At 35.8% G+C, this 20,209-nt stretch overlaps 1 protein-coding gene across 6 annotated transcripts in view; it reads left to right on the top strand.

Annotated features, from left to right (window-relative positions):
* Positions 1-20,209, top strand: part of RSRC1 (arginine and serine rich coiled-coil 1) — a 427,490-nt gene that overhangs the window by 108,369 nt on the left and 298,912 nt on the right. For 5 of the 6 annotated variants that reach the window (XM_059921838.1, XM_059921836.1, XM_059921835.1 and 2 more), the window contains one exon: positions 1,924-2,097. The exons of the other annotated variant lie outside the window; for it this stretch is intronic. In XM_059921838.1, the coding sequence (XP_059777821.1) occupies positions 1,924-2,097 (174 nt within the window). The remainder of the gene's footprint in view (positions 1-1,923; positions 2,098-20,209) is intronic. 6 annotated transcript variants of the gene reach the window in all.

Genomic DNA, 20,209 nt, shown 5'->3' with positions numbered 1-20,209 from the left:
CATGTTAAGAATTTTGTTCCACTGTCTTCTGATCTTCATTGTTTCTGATGAGAAGCCAGCAGTAAGTCATGTCATTGGTCTTTTGTATGTAATGTGTCTATTTTTTCTCTGAATACTTTCAAGATTTCGCTTTATCTTTAGTTTTCATCAGCTTGACTATGGTATTACTAATCATGGTCTTCATATTTATTTTGGAGTTAACTAAACTTCTAGAATCTGTAAATTTTTTGTTCACTAAATTTGGGGAAATTTTGGCCACCACTTAAAAAGAAATTGATTTCTATCTCATTATTTTCTCTACTTATGAGTTTAAATAAACATGTTAGACATTTGAATGTTGTCATACAGATCCTATAGGATCTGTTTTTCTTTTCCTTTAACAATCTTTTTTCCTCTTAGTTCTTCAGATGGGATAATTTTGATTTATCTGTTTTCAAGTACATAGATTTTTTTCCCCTCTGTTGCTACCAATCTGCTTCAGATCTCTTTTAGCATAATGGTAATTTCAGATATTGTATTTTTCAGTTACAGAATTTTTTTTTTACTTCTAGTTTGTCTTTTAAAATTTCTTAACATTTTATTCATTATAAGCATAGTTATACTTACTACTTTAAAATCCTTGCCTGCTAACTCCAACAGCTGTCTCGTCTCAGGGTTGTTCACTATTGACTATCTTTTCTCACATTTTTCATGTTTCATTGTATACCTAGTAATTTTGTATTTTATCATGGACATGGTGAATGTCATATTTTGAGTACTCTGGATTCTGTTATATTCCTCTGAAGAATATTGATTTTTTGGTTTACTTTTTTTTTTAAAGCAGGAAATTAACTTAGTTGAATTAAAATTACAACAATTCATTCTCTTTGGGGCAGTTGAAATTTTAGTTCAGTTCTTTCATCCTTAGCTATATGGAGTTTGCCCTTCATATGCATGATGTAGGATTCAGCCAGAGATTTGAATAGAGTTTACATCTACAATTTTTGGCTCCTTTAACTGACTCTTTTCCAGGATTCCCCTTTCATTTTCATTTTGCGATGGTTGCCTTGAGTCTTTGTTCTGGGTTTTCAGGCCATAAATTTGAAAGTTTTCAGTTAGAGTTTTAGCTGTCCTGCATGGCACAGACTTAGGCTTGTCCTCAGAAAAGAAACTGATAAAATGGGAAACTTTCTTACTGCTGTTTGCTTTTTCCAAGTGTTGGCATTGCTCATGATTTTTGGTTCATAATCTAATTGCTTGAAATTACATTAAATAAATCAACAGCGTATTTATATAGTAAGATTTTGTTCAGTGCTTTTAAGGTCAGTGCCTTCTTTTGGTCACTATTCAGTGACTTCAGTTAGTTGCTTTTTTATAGTTTCTATAGTATCATCAATCTGGTAGAGGCTTTCTTCTCAATACTGTAAAGCAGGATCTAAAAATCTTTACTTTTTAAAAGCACATAATATATCCTAATACTGTCCTTCATTTTATGCAAAGAATAGCTGGATTATAGTAGAGTAGAGGAATAGTTTTATTCTAACAATTAGAAATAGGAAATTAGGTAGAATCAATATAGAAAGTAGAGATTGTAGGGATAGGGAAGACCCTAATCCTTGCATATTAGAATAGATACATTTAGATTTGTTATATTATCTTGAAGAGATTTGAGTAATGAAGATTTGATTTGAACTTTAAGACTTTTTTGACTAAGCAAACACTAAACCTTATATTCCTGTAAAGTTGACACATATGTTTCCCTCATATCATTTAACAGAGTACTTATTCATAAAGAATCATCTTTAGATGCTTACTTCAAACAGTTATTTAACTGAATCCTTAACTAAAACTAAATCCTTTTCTTTCAGACAATTTTTAAGGATATTTTTATTTCATAATACAAAATATACACTAAATGTATATAATGAAATCTACTTACTGTAGGTCCCGATCAAGACCACGTCCACGTTCCCATAGTCGAAGCAGTGAAAGGTCCAGTCACAGAAGAACACGTAGTCGGTCTCGGGATAGAGAACGACGTAAAGGCAGAGATAAGGAGAAAAGAGAAAAGGAAAAGGATAAAGGCAAGGACAAGGAATTACACAGCATCAAACGTGGGTAAGTTGAAGCAGATCTAAAGCAGTGATGACTCCGTGATTCCACAGCAATATTCAAACTAAATTTTCATCTTCTGAGGTTTTTCTAAGATGGAAAAAAGAGGAGAATATAATAGAGAATAAAGAAAGGATAAATCAGAATAGTTATCTCAGATTTTTACTGTGCTTCCTTTCTATTCCTGTTTTCATTTAATATTTACAAAACTAATCTTAGAAACAAATAGCACTGTCAAAACTTAGTATGTCAGTAAAGGAAAATTGACATAATTTGTTAGGAAAGTTCCATTTTCTTTATCATGGATACAATATTTAAAATTTGAAGACTACTTACAATTAAAGATGTCTGTTAGCTTATTGTAAAACTGTTAGGGGAAAAGGATAAAGATGGAACGAAAGGAGGGAACCACGTGATTTACTGTTGGCTAGCCCTCTTTCAATGTAGAATGAGGACTTGGTCAATATTAAGGTATATGTACGTGTTATATGAGTGTATGTGCATATGGGACCCAGAATTTATTTTTTTTGGAATTGATATCATTGAAACAGTTATTCTAGTTTTGTCTGTTTGGAGGTTGAAGTCCACTCAAAACAGTTTATTTAATTAAAAGATGTTAAAGTGAAATAAAATCTTGTTTAGTAGCTTAAATCAGCAGTCCCCAACCTTTTTGGCACCAGGGACCAGTTTTGTTGAAGACAATTTTTCCATGGACGGGGGTGTGGTGGTGAGGCTGGGGAGATGGTTCAGGTGGTAATGTGAGCCATGGGGAGCGATGGAGAGCGGCAGCTGAAGCTTCGCTCGCTTGCCCACCACTCACCTCCTGCTGTGCAACATGGTTCCTAACAGGCCGCAGACCGGTATCAGTGGTTGGGGTGGTGGTTGGGGACCCCTGGCTTAAATTACAGCTTCTTGTTTGTTTTATTCCAAACCGACATTGGGATCTTTTATTCTATGAAGTGTTTAGAACATCTTAGAATTTATTCTCTTTTGTTAGTCTTTCAACACCCTATATATGTTCACTCTAATACTTCAATACAGAAGTGTTTATCTTTAGTGTATCACTTTTCACTGTTAAATTGAAGAGCTTACCAAGATTTTGGATATGGTTCCTTGAGATCTTGATTCTATGAAGAATTAAGTTTATTGAAGGTTATGGGGCTCTTCTCATCCCTCTCTTTTTCACAGTTGTCTGTGTGTTTATTTTTTAATCTAGGTTTACAGTGATATTATATAAAACTGCCTGGATTGTTGGCTTTTATGTATTCTTTGAAATGATAAATTTGTGGTGGATTTTGGGAGAGTGTAACATTATTGTGTGACTTTCTTTCCCTGATCACCCCATAGCCATTAATGTACATTGAGCAGTTGTGGTCCTAAAAAATTCTGAGTTCTGTCTTTTTCTAGTTTTAAGGACTGTTAAATGTTATAGAAGAGTAGATAGAGTTGGATATCTGGCTTTAAAGTTAGGGAGCCTGACTTAGCCAGAGTTGGTAGAATGGAGTGAGGATCAGGATCAGAGAGGATATGGGGGAAATCTGTTGATAAAGGGAGAAAGTCAGGAGGATGATAGTTGAAGGGAGGATGTAGAGTAGGTTTCTAAGACTGGAAAATAGAGTAGGTTTCTAAGAGTGGAAAATATGGGCTAAGAGGATGAATAAATTACATCAGTCAAGGAAATGCCGTGCTCCTTGTTCTTTTTTTCTTCCTCCTTTTGGTTTACACTTTAGATATTACATGACTATGTGAAATGACTATGATTTTTACTGGTCATTAAATCTTTGCTTTCTGCTTCACCAAGTTTTACTTTTTAGAATAATATTTACACAGTTGTATGAAGTTGATATTACATAAAGCATTAGTTTTGGGGTATTTTAAAGGTAAGAAAAATGAGAGCATGAATCAAAAGGGAGGTTGGATGGTTTCAGGAAAGGGTTTCATATGGTGACATTAATTTTGAAGGTCGGCACCAGCTTTACAGGTTAGATTCTGCCATCACTCAGAGCTGATTTTGTTCAAGGGACTGATTCCTGGATGACAGGTTCACAAGATAATAATGTTGTATTTGTCATTATTTCTTAAATCTCAACAAAGGCAATGAACAAAGTCAAAACAAGAGGTGTCAGTTGAAGGGCCATGAGTACTGATGCCAAAAAGCTGTGAGTAGCCTGATTTAGTCATCTTCATGGTTTTAGTGGACCATAGTACAGGGTGGTGTTATGTCAATGTGCCCTCCCTTCTGATTAGTGCTAAGGCCACACGAATTCATACCTTTTAGTACGATCTGAAATCAGGATTTGGCGGGGGGGATTGATGTATACATTTAATATGGTAGTATTTATATATGACAGATACACCCCGTTTTGCTCCAGAAATAACTTATATATATATTTTACAGCTTACATGTTTATTTCCTAAACCTGATCTTTAAGCCATTCAGGGCAGAGCATGGGTATTATACTCTTTTGTATTACTCAGCGTACCTAATGTACATGGTAGTTTTTCATAAATATTTATTGGGTATTGATCAGATATGCTCATTCATTCATTTGTTCACTTGTTCAGTCAACAATACTTGAATGCCTTCTGTTTGTCAAGTATATGTTAGTAATGGGGACATAACAGCAGGCTAGTCTTACTTGGAGATTTCGTGCAGGTGGCAAAATAAGCATATATAGAAGGGAAGATATGTAAGTAATTACAGTAAAATCAGATGAATGTTTCAGTAGGAAACTAACTGTTATGTGTTAGGGTACTTTTGGCTGTAAGTAACAAAACCTAACTAAACTAGCTTAAACCAAGAGCAGCAAACTTTTTGCGAAGAGCTAGGTAGTAAATAAATTCGGCTTTCTCGTCCATATGTCTCTGTTGCCAACTACTGAACTCTGCCCTTTTAGCATGAAAGCAGCCATAGATCATACTAAATGAGTGGCATGGCTGTATTCCAGTAAAGTTTTATACTTTATTTACAAAAATGGGCAGTTGGCTATATTTGCCCATGGGTTGTAGTTTCTCAACATCTGGCTTAAACAATTAAGTACATTTATTGCTAAAATAAGAAAAAGTTTGGAGGTAAGCAGACCTGTGCCCTTTTTATTGTTCCAACAGACCAGTCTCAGCACATTGGGTTTCATCCTCAGTCTTGACACATTTTGGTTGCAAGATATTTTCATGAACTTTAAGCTGGTTGACCTAGATTAGTCAGCATGTTAGGGCCGGGCTCTCAGGAGAAGCGATGTTTATACACTGAAGGAAGGAAGAGATGGGAAAGAAGGGTGCATGCAAAATGAACTTCATGTGGAAATACTTGGAGGAAAGCAAGGTGAGTATGGCATATTTGAGAAACTGAAGTCTCATGGGGATTGGTTTAGAGAAGAAGAGGAATAATGATGAGAGGTGATTATTGGAGTATATGTTATGTTAAGGAGAGAGTTAATTCTAAAGGCAGTGAGAAGCCAGTGAAATCTCAAGTAGAGTAATTTTATGATCAGGTCTACATAAGGTATGAACAAAATGCTTTACTTGCAGTGGACATAATAATAAGCATCTAACATTTAAATATATTTTCTAGGTATCAGAAATTTTGCTAAGCATTATATATTAACTTATTTAATTTTCATAATAACCTAGTGAAATAGGTGCTTTTATTTTCCCATTTATACAGATGAACACTTGTTATCATAGGACTTGTAAATAAATGGCAGAGTTAGGTTTCTAATTCAGGTTTATTGACAACAGCATCTTGACTCTTAATAGTACACTATGTTTATTTCTGTAGTAATCCATGATTATTGATGATGATACACAGTGTTTGAGATCAAGTGATATGCTATTGCTTAAACTTTCCTAGAAAATAGCTAAGGAAAATGGAAAGAATTTTCTGTGCCTTTTTTTCTCTGATCGGGTCAGAAATCTGTTATTAGTAAAAGACTGATTCCTTCTTTTCTTCCTTTCTCTTCCTTACTTTCCCACGTCAGCATTTAATCTGTTTATGTAGAATTACTTTTAATTATATTTAATAAAATGACAAAAAATTTCTAGACCTTAATTAAATGTATTTCTGTGATGGTTTTATTGGCTCTTTTGAAATTTTTATTATTTTTTTTAAGAACACATATAGGTGGAGAGAAAGGAAAAAAGATTCACAAATGATTGAATTTGGACTTACGTATTAGCTCATTGTGATTGTATGACTCAATGACAAATATTTTAGCTTGTGCTAAATAACCTAGATGCTTCCTCGCATAAGAGAAAATAACAACTCATGTGATTCTGTTTCTTTATATATAACAATCTTTGTTTTTATCAAACCAGTTTGAAAATATCAATATTTCTAAATATTGATAGAATATAAAGCATACATTGATGAAATATAAAGCAAAGAGAGTAAGTACACTAATTGTAAGGGAATATTTTATAAATTGGGAAAAATAAAAGCAGGAGAGAAAGAAATGCTCAAGCAGGAATTTATGAGCCTAATAATAAGGAAGAGCTTTTTTTTATTAGCCTTTTGAGAAAAATGATATAAAATTAGGCAATTCTGAAAAACCTAAATTAGCAGCTAATTAAGTACATGTTCTGGAAATTCCTGGAACAGTTGAATGATTATAATTAGGATTTGTGTATAATGTCATAAATTGATCTATTTATTTTACAATTTTGCTGAATAAGGGAGGCCTAATATAAACTAGAAGAATATCAGGAGTTTGTAGGGATTAAAAGGTGCCTTTCCTTACAACACTGAGTGAAACATTAATATAAGAAAGACACTGACCAAACCTTGTCTTAGATTTTATCAAAAAGGTTTAATGACTTTAATTTTTAATGTTTTACATTTATAAAATTTGGTTTCTAAGAATATTTAATTTTTAAAATATTGATACAGATTTTGTTTGTTTTTATTAGTTTCCCCCCCAAATTTTTAGAACAAATATTCAGCGTATCATTAGATAATTATATTTCTTTTCTGAGGACATGTCTTTGCAATATGAAAACAAATTTTATTAATACTAGAGTTATTAAATTGAAATTGGGCACTTAACAACATCATTTTAGGCAAGCTTTTATTGAGAATCAAAAATCAGAAATATGAAACTTGCCATGGCATCTCATAATTACAACTTGTTTTGATGATTGTGAACATTGTACACCCCATTTGAGTCTTCTGTGGATTAGTATCTTACTGAGCCTTCTTTAGAAACATTTTAATCAAATTCCAAAAAGTGTAGTCATCCACTATAAAACATTTTATGGACTTCCTTGAGAAATTAGTTGAGTAAATGTCAGTGCCACCAGTGACATTCTACTATTGATTTTAAATCATAGTGCCATCCTTAAGAGTAGAATTTGCATGGATTTGATTTAACTTTATTATTATTTTTTAATATTTATTTATTTTTATTTATTTTATTTTTGGCTGCGACGGGTCTTCACTGTGGCATGTGGGTTGCGGCATGCGGGATCTTTTTGTTGTGGCACACAGGTTCTTCTTGCGGCACCTGGGCTTCTCTCTAGTTGTGGCTTGCGGGTTTTCTCTCTCTAGTTGTGGCACACGGGCTCCAGAGCGCGTGGGCTCTCTAGTTGAGGCACATGGGCTCAGTAGTTGTGACGTGGGGGCTTAGTTGCCCCGCAGCATGTGGGATCTTAGTTCCCTGATCAGGGATTGAACGTGCATCCCCTGCATTGGAAGGTGGATTCTTTACCACTGAACCACCAGGGAAGTCCCTGATTTAACTTTATTTTCAATCATGATTTAAACCACCAGCCAGGAAAGTTTGGTTTAAAGCAGTTATTGCCTAGTAAAATGCTTTCTTAATTTGAGTAACTTTAGGATTCATCAGGAATCTAATTTAGTATTCCGCAGCCTATTCTCCCCTATGATGTGCTACTGTGAAAGGTTTTCACTTTTATTATATTCTTATTAGCTTTTCAGTAGGTGGATGTTGTACTCAGAAATGTGCCCATCAAGACTTCTGGAATATTTTGCCCAAACACTTGTGTTGTTTATACTTATCTTCCTCATTTCCTTTATATAACTTTCTGAAGCTTTGTACTTTTAGAGAGAGGTTAAGAATTTCCCTCTGGATACAAATTTTGACAACTGAAGCAGTGCTTTTTGGTAGGTAATTGGAGGGGAATGCATTTAAACAGAATTTAAAAATTTTTTTGGCCGCATCACATGGCATGTGGAATTTCCCCGACCAGGGATTGAACCCATGCCCCCTGCATTGGAAGCGTGGAGTCTTAACCACTGGACCGCCATGGAAGTCTTAAATATAATTTCTTAAATGTGACTCTCACTAAATCATTTGTCTTAAGTCTTTTTGAAAATATGTATAGAAGCCACTGGGATAGCAGTGAACTTGGGCTTCAGTTATAGCCCATGCTATTATGGGCTATAGTTATAGCCCATTTTTCCTACCTAGTGCTTGGCAGAAGGTGTTGGAAGTGGTTTGGGAATGCTGGACTCTGAGTTTGACAGCAGTTACATACTCTTAGAGGCTGTCGTATTTTTCTTTACCTCTTATTTCTTTATGCAGCAGGAAATCATTTATGCTAATTTACCCTTATTTGCATATAGGTTATAGAGTTCTGTGGTGCAGAGAGTGCTTAGAACTCCTTTTAAGTGTCTGTTTGGATCAAAGCAGGGCTGTGTGATAGCTGTTGTCTGACACCAAGCTGTGTGGTGTTGTTTTCATTAAACATTTATTACACTTCGAATGTGACAGCAGGCTACTTTGTGCCAGGATAACATGTTTTCATGCAAAATTTATTGAAAAAGACGAGACTCTGTAAAGAGATCCTGTTGCCTTTCACCAGTGGCGAAGGGTAAATGTTTGGTTCGAAGGAAGTATACCTTTAACGCGTCATTGTAACATGCGAAAGAAGCTTCGTACTGTCAATTTTGTTAAGCAGGTAAACAAAACCATCTTTAAAGTGTGTGCACTGGATTTTTTTTCCTTTTTAAATTAAAGGTTTTACAGTTTCCTTGTGAATTGAATGAATACCATAACAGTGGCTTATTATGTTGTTGGGTATTTTATATTACAGTGAAATTTACCACCCAGTTTCCATTATGTGGGTTTGGGTATTTGTCACTAGCTATTAGTTTTGTTTAACAGAAACAATCTGTTATTTTTCAAAAAGGTGACGTCAAGAAAGGGAATCAATCCATCATAAAAAAAAGAATAATCAGCAGAAGCAGGAGACAAGGGTTTCATAAGTTCTCCCCCAGTCACCACCTTTCTCTTACTCATTATATTAGTACTTTTAATTATCCCAGAGTTTGCTCAATGGAATTTGACTTGAATTATGCCTGATAGAGCATTAAATGGCATGAATTGTAGGTTCATTCTTTCTTTTTTGTGGTTGCCTGACTAAAAAGACTTGGAATGAGAGAAGGTACTTTTATTTTCCTTTTTCATTCCACGAGAAGCTGATGAATTATGGTTGTATGAAGAATTAGTAAGAGTGAAAGTAGCCACAAACTGGACTTTTTAGTAAGTTTTATCACATGGACTATCAAAAATTTGGTGAGACCCCTTACAAGGGGTATTACAAAAATTATGTTGGCATTACCATTCAAGATTAAAAGGAGAGAAGTAGTGAGTTGTATGTGATGGAAGGAACTTTGTCTTTGGAACCATGCAGAATCCACACAAACCTTCAAATTCGGACTTATTTTGCCTTGGAGCTACTAAAGGATAATTTTTTAAAAAGGTAAAATCGTGACTCATAGACATGTACATAAACCCATGCCAAAGCTGTTAGCTCATTAATTAATGAGGGAACCCAGTAAGATGTTACATGGAGCTCAAGGAGAATCCAAAGAACAGGCACATACATAGGCCACCAGGAATACTGGACACAAACTTGCTTAATTGATTCAAAATTGCCTTCTTCCACGTGGGGAGGGAAATCAGTTATAACTCCACTGGAAAAATTATTTTTCATATCTATGGAAAATAATCTTTTGCATTGCTATCAATTATTGATAATTTGTGGAATTTAAAAATATGTCAGACGAGGAAGAGCAGAAAAGTGGAGATAACTTGGAAGTGCACCCTAGACAAAACATCCAATCATCTTATTTGGTCATCTCATATCATTAAAAATTTTTTCCTGACAAGGGCAAGTTATTCTTGTTAAGCCTTAAATTACTTCTGTAAAATTAGGATAATGATAGTTGAAAAGCTGTAAAGATTAGAAGCAGTGTGTGTAAGAGGCTAGTACTATGTAGTAGGATTTCAATAAATGGTAGTTATTTTATTTTTTATTAATAACACAAATTTAATTATTGATTCCCGTGAATACCAGTTTCTCAGCTGTCATTCTTTTTTCTTACTTTTGTGTCTTTTTAAAGAAATATTCCCTCAGCCTTAAAAACTCTTTCTTCCCTAACTCTCCTAACAGTTCCGATGATGTTTTGGGCTCATTTTAGAGGTCACATCCTTTATGAAGTATTTCCTGCCCCTCATGAGTGTGCTAAATAGCTCTGCAGTTAGCACTCATAGTATCTACACCTAATCTGAACAAAGAGCTTTGTAATAAAAGAGAGCTTTGTATAAAATTTCATAATTGCCAGATTACACATACTCAATACCTTGTCTATTGTATTCAACATTGTATTTATATTTTCTTGGATCATAACAAGTACTGAAATATTTGTAGAATGTATAAATAAGTAATGGTTTTAGAAGTTGTTTCTAGGTAACAAAATGCAGCTTTTAAGCATTTAAAAATGGTAAAATTGAATTTCGGGTATTAGGAAAATAACCACCTTTTTTCCTACTACTCCATGCCTGGTATAAGTGTGCATGTGCACACACATAAACATATCACTTCGATCAAAGTCCCTAGACTACATTTTTTTTTTAAACATCTTTATTGGAGTATAATTGCTTTACGATGGTGTGTTAGTTTCTGCTTTATAACAAAGTGAATCAGTTATACATATACATATATCCCCATACCTCTTCCCTCTTGCGTCTCCCTCCCTCCCACCCTCCCTATCCCACCCCTCTAGGTGGTCACAAAGCACCTAGCTGATCTCCCTGTGCTATGCGGCAGCTTCCCACTAGCTATCTATTTTATGTTTGGTAGTGTATATATGTCCATGCCACTCTCTCACTTTGTGCCAGCTTACCCTTCCCCCTCCCCGTATCCTCAGGTCCATTCTCTAGTAGGTCTGCGTCTTTATTCCTGTCTTGCCCCTAGGTTCTTCATTACCATTTTTTTGTTTGTTTTTTAGATTCCATATATATGTGTTAACATACAGTATTTGTTTTTCTCTTTCTGACTTACTTCACTCTGTATGACAGACTCTAGGTCCATCCACCTCACTACAAATAGCTCAATTTCGTCTCCTTTTATGGCTGAGTAATATTCCATTATATATATGTGCCACATCTTCTTTATCCATTCATCTGTTGATGGACACTTAGGTTGCTTCCATGTCCTGGCTATTGTAAATAGAGCTGCAATGAACATTGTGGTACATGACTCTTTTTGAATTATGGTTTTTTCTGGGTATATGCCCAGTAGTGGGATTGCTGGGTCATATGGTAGTTCTATTTTTAGTTTTTTAAGGAACCTCCATACTGTTCTCCATAGTGGCTGTTATCAATTTACATTCCCACCAACAGTGCAAGAGGGTTCCCTTTGCTCCACACCCTCTCCAGCATTTATTGTTTGTAGATTTTTTGATGATGGCCATTCTGACCGGTGTGAAGTGATACCTCATAGCAGTTTTGATTTGCATTTCTCTAATGATTAATGATGTTGAGCATTCTTTAATGTGTTTTTTGGCCATCTGTATGTCTTCTTTGGAGAAATGTCTATTTAGGTCTTCTGCCCATTTTTGGATTGGGTTGTTTTTCTTTTTGATACTGAGCTGCATGAGCTGCTTCTAAATTTTGGAGATTAGCCCTTTGTCAGTTGCTTCATTTGCAAATATTTTCTCCCATTCTGAGGGTTGTCTTTTGGTCTTGTTTATGGTTTCCTTTGTTGTGCAAAAGATTTTAAGTTTCATTAGGTCCCATTTGTTTATTTTTGTTTTTATTTCCCTTTCTCTAGGAGGTGGGTCAAGAAGGATCTTGCTGTGATGTATGTCATAGAGTGTTCTGCCTATGTTTTCCTCTAAGAGTTTTATAGTGTCCGGTCTTACATTTAGGTCTTTAATCCATTTTGAGTTTATTTTTGTGTATGGTGTTAGGGAGTGTTCTAATTTCATTCTTTTACATGTAGCTGTCCATTTTCCCCAGCACCACTTATTGAGGGGGCTGTCTTTTCTCCACTGTATATTCTTGCCTCCTTTATCAAAGATGAGGTGACCATATGTGCGTGGGTTTATCTCTGGGCTTTCTATCCTGTTCCATTGATCTATATTTCTGTTTTTGTGCCAGTATCATACTGTCTTGATTACTGTAGCTTTGTAGTGTAGTCTGAAGTCCGGGAGCCTGATTCCTCCAGCTCTGTTTTTCTTTCTCAAGATTGCATTGGCTATTCAGGCTCTTTTGTGTTTCCATGCAAATTGTGAAATTTTTTGTTCTAGTTCTGTGAAAAATGCCATTGGTAGTTTGATAGGGATTGCATTGTATCTGAAGATTACTTTGGGTAGTATAGTCATTTTCACAATGTTGATTCTTCCAATCCAAGAACATGGTATATCTCTCCATCTGTTTGTATCATCTTTAATTTCTTTCATCAGTGTCTTATAATTTTCTGCATACAGGTCTTTTGTCTCCTTAGGTAGATTTATTCGTAGATATTTTACTGTTTTTGTTTCAGGGGTAAATGGGAGTGTTTTCCTAATTTCACTTTCAGATTTTTCATCATTAGTGTGTAGGAATGCAAGAGGTTTCTGTGCATTAATTTTGTATACTGCTACTTTACCAAATTCTTTGATTAGCGCTAGTAGTGTTCTGGTAGCATCTTTAGGATTCTCTATGTATAGCATCATGTCATCTGCAAACAGTGACAGTTTTACTTCTTCCTTTCTGATTTGGATTCCTTTTATTTCTTTTTCTTCTCTGATTGCTGTGGTTAAACTTTCAAAACTATGTTGAATAATAGTGGTGAGAGTGGGCAACCTTGTCTTGTTCCTGATCTTAGTGGAAATGGTTTCAGTTTTTCACCATTGAGGACAATGTTGGCTGTGTGTTTTTCATATATGGCCTTTATTATGTTGAGGTAAGTTCCCTCTATGCCCAGTTTCTGGAGGGTTTTTTATCATAAATGGGTGTTGAATTTTGTCAGAAGCTTTTTCTGCATCTATTGAGATGATCATATGGTTTTTCTCCTTCAGTTTGTTAATATGGTGTATCACACTGATTGATTTGCATATGTCGAAGAATCCTTGCATTCTTGGGATAAACCCCACTTGATCATGATGTATGATCCTTTTAGTGTGCTGTTGGATTCTGTTTGCTAGTATTTTGTTGAGGATTTTTGCATCTATGTTCATCAGTGATATTGGCCTGTAGTTTTCTTTTTTTGTGACATCTTTGTCTGGTTTTGGGATCAGGGTGATGGTGACCTCGTAGAATGTGTTTGGGAGTGTTCCTCCCTCTGCTATGTTTTGCAAGAGTTTGAGAAGGGTAGGTGTTAGCTCTTCTCTAAATGTTTGATAGAATTTGCCTGTGAAGACATCTGGTCCTTGGCTTTTGTTTTTGGTTTTCTTTTTTCACACATACACACTGTATTTTATTTTTTCAAGAGATAAATAAACAGACACCAAGCATTGTAAATGGATGACCACAACAAAAGCAACAATGATTGCAATTACCAAACACGAAACACACTCATACTATGTCATAATATTGACATTCAGTCCAGTAATCCTCCACTGTAACAGCTCCTTTAATTTGCAGTGAAAATTGACTTGTATATTTTTTGCCTCTGAGTCCTTGTGGGATTTTTTTTTTTATTCAAACAGAAAGTCCAAAAATTATAATCATCCTCATCAGTTCACTGAGTCCCATGTAATTAATTTTCTTTTATCTTGTTCTTTCGTCAGCACTTTTATGAATTCATCAGTTTTCTGTTAGAGTTCTGAATATGCTTATTCATTCAGTTCAGCAGTATAGTCAGTTACCAGAAACCTGTACTTGTCAGAGTCTTTTCTATGAATTCCTTGAAGATGAAACCCTTTCATAGGGACATTTTTGCAGAAGCATCACAGTACACCCAGAACTGTCTGTAATGACAAAAGACTTAAAAATGACCACGGTTACAGATTTGATGAAAGTTCATAATAATGCAGTTGACAAGGAAATTTAGTTACTTCTGAGATATACATTTTAAAGTAATAACTAGAATTATGACTTATTATACCAGAACATGTAAGATTTTTAGAAATTTTATGTAATGTCTGAAACATTTATATTAACATATTTCCATACAAATAACCTAAAGAGAGTTTAATATTAGTTGTTCTTTTGTTTGTTTCTTTGTTTTTTTTATACTGCAGGTTCTTATTAGTCATCAATTTTATACACATCAGTGTATACATGTCAATCCCAATCGCCCAATTCAGCACACCACCATCCCCACCCCACCGTGGTTTTCCCCCCTTGGTGTCCATATGTTTGTTCTCTATATCTGTGTCTCAACTTCTACCCTGCAAACTGATTCATCTGTACCATTTTTCTAGGTTCCACATACATGCATTAATATACGATATTTATTTTTCTCTTTCTGACTTACTTCACTCTGTATGACAGTCTCTAGATCCATCCACATCTCAGCAAATGACTCAATTTCGTTCCTTTTTATGGCTGAGTAATATTCCATTGTGTATATGGACCACATCTTCTTTATCCATTTTTCTGTCGATGGGCATTTAGGTTTCTTCCGTGACCTGGCTATTGTAAATAGTGCTGCAATGAACATTGGGGTGCATGTGTCTTTGAATTATGGTTTTCTCTGGGTATATGCCCAGTAGTGGGATTGCTGGTTCATATGGTAATTCTATTTTTAGTTTTTTAAGGAACCTCCATACTGTTCTCTGTAGTGGCTGTATCAATTTACATTCCCACCAACAGTGCAAGAGGGTTCTTTTTCTCCACACCCTCTCCAGCATTTGTTGTTTGTAGATTTTCTGATGATGCCCATTCTAACTGGTGTGAGGTGATATCTCATTGTAGTTTTGATTTGCATTTCTCTAATAATCAGTGATGTTGAGCAGCTTTTTATGTGCTTCTTGGCCATCTGTATGTCTTCTTTGGAGAAATGTCTATTTAGGTCTTCTGCCCATTTTTGGATTGGATTGTTTGTCTCTTTAATATTGAGCAGCAAGAGCTGTTTATATATTTTGGAGACTAATCCTTTGTCCATTGATTTGTTTGCAAATATTTTCTCCCATTCTGAGGGTTGTCTTTTCGTCTTGTTTATGGTTTCCTTTGCTGTGCAAAAGCTTTTAAGTTTCGTTAGGTCCCATTTGTTTATTTTTGTTTTTATTTCCATTACTCTAGGAAGTGGATCAAAAAAGATTTTGCTGTGATTTATGTCAAAGAGTGTTCTTCCAATGTTTTCCTCTAAGAGTTTTATAGTGTCCGGTCTTACATTTAGGTCTTGAATCCATTTTGAGTTTATTTTTGTGTATGGTGTTAGGGAGTGTTCTAATTTCATTCTTTTACATGTAGCTGTCCAGTTTTCCCAACACCACTTACTGAAGAGACTGTCTTTTCTCCATTGTATATCTTTGCCTCCTTTGTCATAGATTAGTTGACCATAGGTGCGTGGGTTTATCTCTGGGCTTTCTGTCTTGTTCCATTGATCTATGTTTCTGTTTTTGTGCCAGTACCATATTGTCTTGATTACTGTAGCCTTGTAGTATAGTCTGAAGTCAGGGAGCCTGATTCCTCCAGCTCCGTTTTTTTCCTTCAAGACTGCTTTTGCTCTTCGGGGTCTTTTGTGTCTCCATACAAATTTTAAGATGATTTGCTCTAGTTCCATAAAAAATGCCATCGGTAATTTGATAGGGATTGCATTGAATCTGTAGGTTGCTTTGGGTAGTATATTCATTTTCATGATATTGACTCTTCCAATCCAAGAACATGGTATATCTCTCCATCTGTTGGTATCATCTTTAATTTCTTTCATCAGTGTCTTATAGTTTTCTGCATACAGGCCTTTTGTCTCCCTAGGTAGGTTTATTCCTAGGTATTTTATTCTTTTCGTTGCAATGGTAAATGGGACTGTTTCTATAATATCTCTTTCAGATTTTTCATCATTAGTGTATAGGAATGCAAGAGATTTCTGTGCATTAATTTTGTATTGTGCAACTTTACCAAATTCATTGAGTAGCTCTAGTAGTTTTCTGGTGGCATTTTTAGGATTCTCTATGTATCGTATCATGGCATCTGCAAACAGTGACAGTTCTACTTCTTCTTTTCCAATTTGTATCCTTTTATTTCTTTTTCTTCTCTGATTGCCGTTGCTAGGACTTCCAAAACTATGTTGAATAATAGTGGTGACAATGGACATCCTTGTCTTATTCCTGATATTAGGGGAAATGCTTTCAGTTTTTCACCATTGAGAATGATGGTTGCTGTGGGTTTGTCGTATGTGGCCTTTATTATATTGAGGTAGGTTCCCTCTATGCCCACTTTCTGGAGAGTTTTTATCATAAATGGATGTTGACTTTTGTCAAAAGCTTTTTCTGCATCTATTGAGATGATCATATGGTTTTTCTTCTTCAATTTGTTAATATGGTGTATCACATTGATTGATTTACGTATATTGAAGAATCCTTGCATCCCTGGGATAAATCCCACTTGATCCTGGTGTATGATCCTCTTAATGTGTTGTTGGATTCTGTTTGCTAGTATTTTGTTGAGGAATTTTGCATCTATATTCATCAGTGATATTGGTCTGCAATTTTCTTTTTTGTAGTGTCTTTGTCTGGTTTTGGTATCAGGGTGATTGTGGCCTCATAGAATGAGTTTGGGAGTGTTCCTTCCTCTGCAATTTTTTGGAAGAGTTTGAGAAGGATGGGTGTTAGCTCTTCTCTAAATGTTTGATAGAATTCACCTGTGAAGCCATCTGGTCCTGGACTTTTGTTTGTTGGAAGATTTTTAATCACAGTTTCAATATCATTACTTGTGAATGGTCTGTTCATATTTTCTATTTCTTCCTGGTTCAGTCTTGGAAGGTTATACCTTTCTAAGAATTTGTCCATTTCTTCCAGATTTTCCATTTTATTGGCATAGAGTTGCTTGTAGTAGTCTCTTAGGATGCTTTGTATTTCTGCGGTGTCTGTTGTAACTTCTCCTTTTTCATTTCTAATTTTATTGATTTGAGTCCTCTCCCTCTTTTTCTTGATGAGTGTGGCTAATGGTTTATCAATTTTGTTTATCTTCTCAAAGAACCAGCTTTTAGTTTTATTGATCTTTGCTATTGTTTTCTTTGTTTCTATTTCATTTATTTCTGCTCTGATCTTTATGATTTCTTTCCTTCTGCTAGCTTTGGGTTTTGTTTGTTCTTCTTTCTCTAGTTCCTTTAGGTGTAATTTTAGATTGTTTATTTGAGATTTTTCTTTTTTCTTGAGATATGCTTGTATTGCTATAAACTTCCCTCTTTGAATTGTTCTGCTGCATCCTGTAGGTTTTGGATCGTTGTGTTTTTGTTGTCATTTGTCTTTAGGTATTTTTTGATTTCCTCTTTGATTTTTTCAGTGATCTCTTGGTTATTTAGTAATGTATTGTTTAGCCTCCATGTTTTTGTGTTTTTTACATTTTTTCCCCTGTAATTGATTTCTAATCTCATAGTGTTGTGGTCAAAAAGATGCTTCATATGATTTCAGTTTTCTTACATTTACTGAGGCTTCATTTGTGTCCCAAGACGTGATCTATCCTGGAGAATGTTCCGTGTGCACTTGAGAAAAAAGTGTAATCTGCTGTTTTTGGATGCAGTGTCCTATAAATGTCAATTAAATCTATATGGTCTTTTGTGTTATTTAAAGCTTGTGTCTGCTTATTAATTTTCTGTTTGGATGATCTGTCCATTGGTGTAAGCGAGGTGTTAAAGTCCCCCACTATTATTGTGTTACTGTCGATTTCTCCTTTCACGGTTGTTAGCATGTGCCTTATGTATTGAGGTGCTCGTTTTTTTGGTGCATAAACATTTATAATTGTTTTATCTTGTTCTTGGATTGATCCCTGGATCATTATGTAGTGTCCTTCCTTGTCTCTTGTAACATCCTTTATTTTAAAGTCTATTGTATCTGATATGAGTATTGCTACTCCAGCTTTCTTCTGATTTCCATTTGCATGGAATATCTTTTTCCATGCCCTCACTTTTACTCTGTATGTTTCCCTAGGTCTAAAGTGGGTTTCTTGTAGACAGCATATATATGGGGCTTATTTTTGTATCCATTCAGGGAGCCTGTGTCTTTTGGTTGGAGTATTTAATCCATTCACATTTAAGGTAATTATATATATGTATGTTCCTATTACCATTTTCTTAATTGTTATGGATTTGTTATGTAGACCTTTTCTACTTTTCTGTTTCTCACTTAGAGAAGTTCCTTTGGCATTTGTTGTAGAGCTGGTTTGGTGGTGCTGAATTCTCTTAGCTTTTGCTTGTCTGTAAAACTTTTGATTTCTCCATCGAATCTGAATGAGATCCTTGCCGGGTAGAGAAATCTTTGTTGTAGGTTCTTCCCTTTCATCACTTTAAGTATATCGTGCCACTCCCTTCTGGCTTGTAGAGTTTCTGCTGAGAAATCAGCTGTTAACCTTATGGGAGTTCCCTTGTATATTATTTTTCATTTTTCCCTTGCTGCTTTCAATATTTTTCCTTTGACTTTAAATTTTGTCAATTTGATTACTGTGTGTCTCGGCGTGTTTTTCCTTGGGTTTATCCTGTATGGGACTCTCTGCGCTTCCTGGACTTGGGTGGCTATTTCCTTTCCCATGTTAGGGAAGTTTTCGACTATAATCTCTTAAAATATTTTCTCGGGTCCTTTCTCTCCCTCTTCTCTTTCTGGGACCCCCATAATGCGAATGTTGTTGCGTTTAATGTTGTCCCAGAGGTCTTTTAGGCTGTTTTCATTTCTTTTCATTCTTTTTTCTTTAGTCTGTTCCGCAGCAGTGAATTCCACCATTGTGTCTCCAGGTCAGTTATCCGTTCTTCTGCCTCAGTTATTCTGCTATTGATTCATTCTAATGTAGTTTTCATTTCAGTTACTGTATTGTTCATCTCTATTTGTTTGTTCTTTAATTCTTCTAGGTCTTTGTGAAACATTTCTTGCATCTTCTCGATCTTTGCCTGCATTCTTTTTCCGAGGCCCTGTATCATCTTCAGTATCATTATTCTGAATTCTTTTTCTGGAAGGTTGCCTATCTCCACTTTTTTAGTTGTTTTTCTGGGGCTTTATCTTGTTCCTTCATCTTTTACCTAGCTCTCTGCCTTTTCATCTTGTCTATATTTTTGTGAATGTGGTTTTTTTTCCACAGGCTGCAGGATTGTAGTTCTTCTTTCTTCTGTGTTTGCCCTCTGGTGGATGAGGCTATATAAGGGGCTTGATGGGAGGGACTAGTGGTGGGTAGAGCTGACTGTTGTTCTGGTGAGTAGAGCTCAGTAAAACTTTAATCCATTTGACTTCTGATGGGTGGGGCTGGGTTCCCTCCCTGTTGGTTGTTTGGCCTGAGGCAACCCAACGCTGGAGCCTACCTGGGCTCTTTGGTGGGGCTAATGGCAGACTCTGGGAGGGCTCACACCAAGGAGTACTTCCCAGAACTTCTGCTGCCAGTTTCCTTGTCCCCACGATGAGTCTGTGCCACCCCCCGCCTCTGTAGGAGACCCTCCAACACTGGGAGGTAAGTCTGATCCAGTCTCCCCTTGGGTCACTGCTCCTTCCCCTGGGTCCTGATGTGCACACTACTTTGTGTGTGCCCTCCAAGAGTGGGGTCTCTGTTTCCCCCAGTGCTGTGGAAGTCCTGCAATCAATTCCCACTAGGTTTCAACCTCTGATTCTCTAGGAATTCCTCCTCCCATTGCCGGACCCCCAGGTTGGGAAGCCTGACGTGGGGCTCAGAACCTTCACTCCAGTGGGTGGACTTCTGTGGCATAAGTGTTCTCCAGTCTGTGAGTCACCCACCCACCAGTTATTGGA

The sequence above is a fragment of the Balaenoptera ricei genome, chromosome 4 (genome assembly GCF_028023285.1).
Source record: "Balaenoptera ricei isolate mBalRic1 chromosome 4, mBalRic1.hap2, whole genome shotgun sequence".
Taxonomy (NCBI): domain Eukaryota; kingdom Metazoa; phylum Chordata; class Mammalia; order Artiodactyla; family Balaenopteridae; genus Balaenoptera; species Balaenoptera ricei.
The sequence above is the reverse complement of the archived record's forward strand: the minus strand, read 5'-3'. Positions and strand labels throughout refer to the sequence as shown.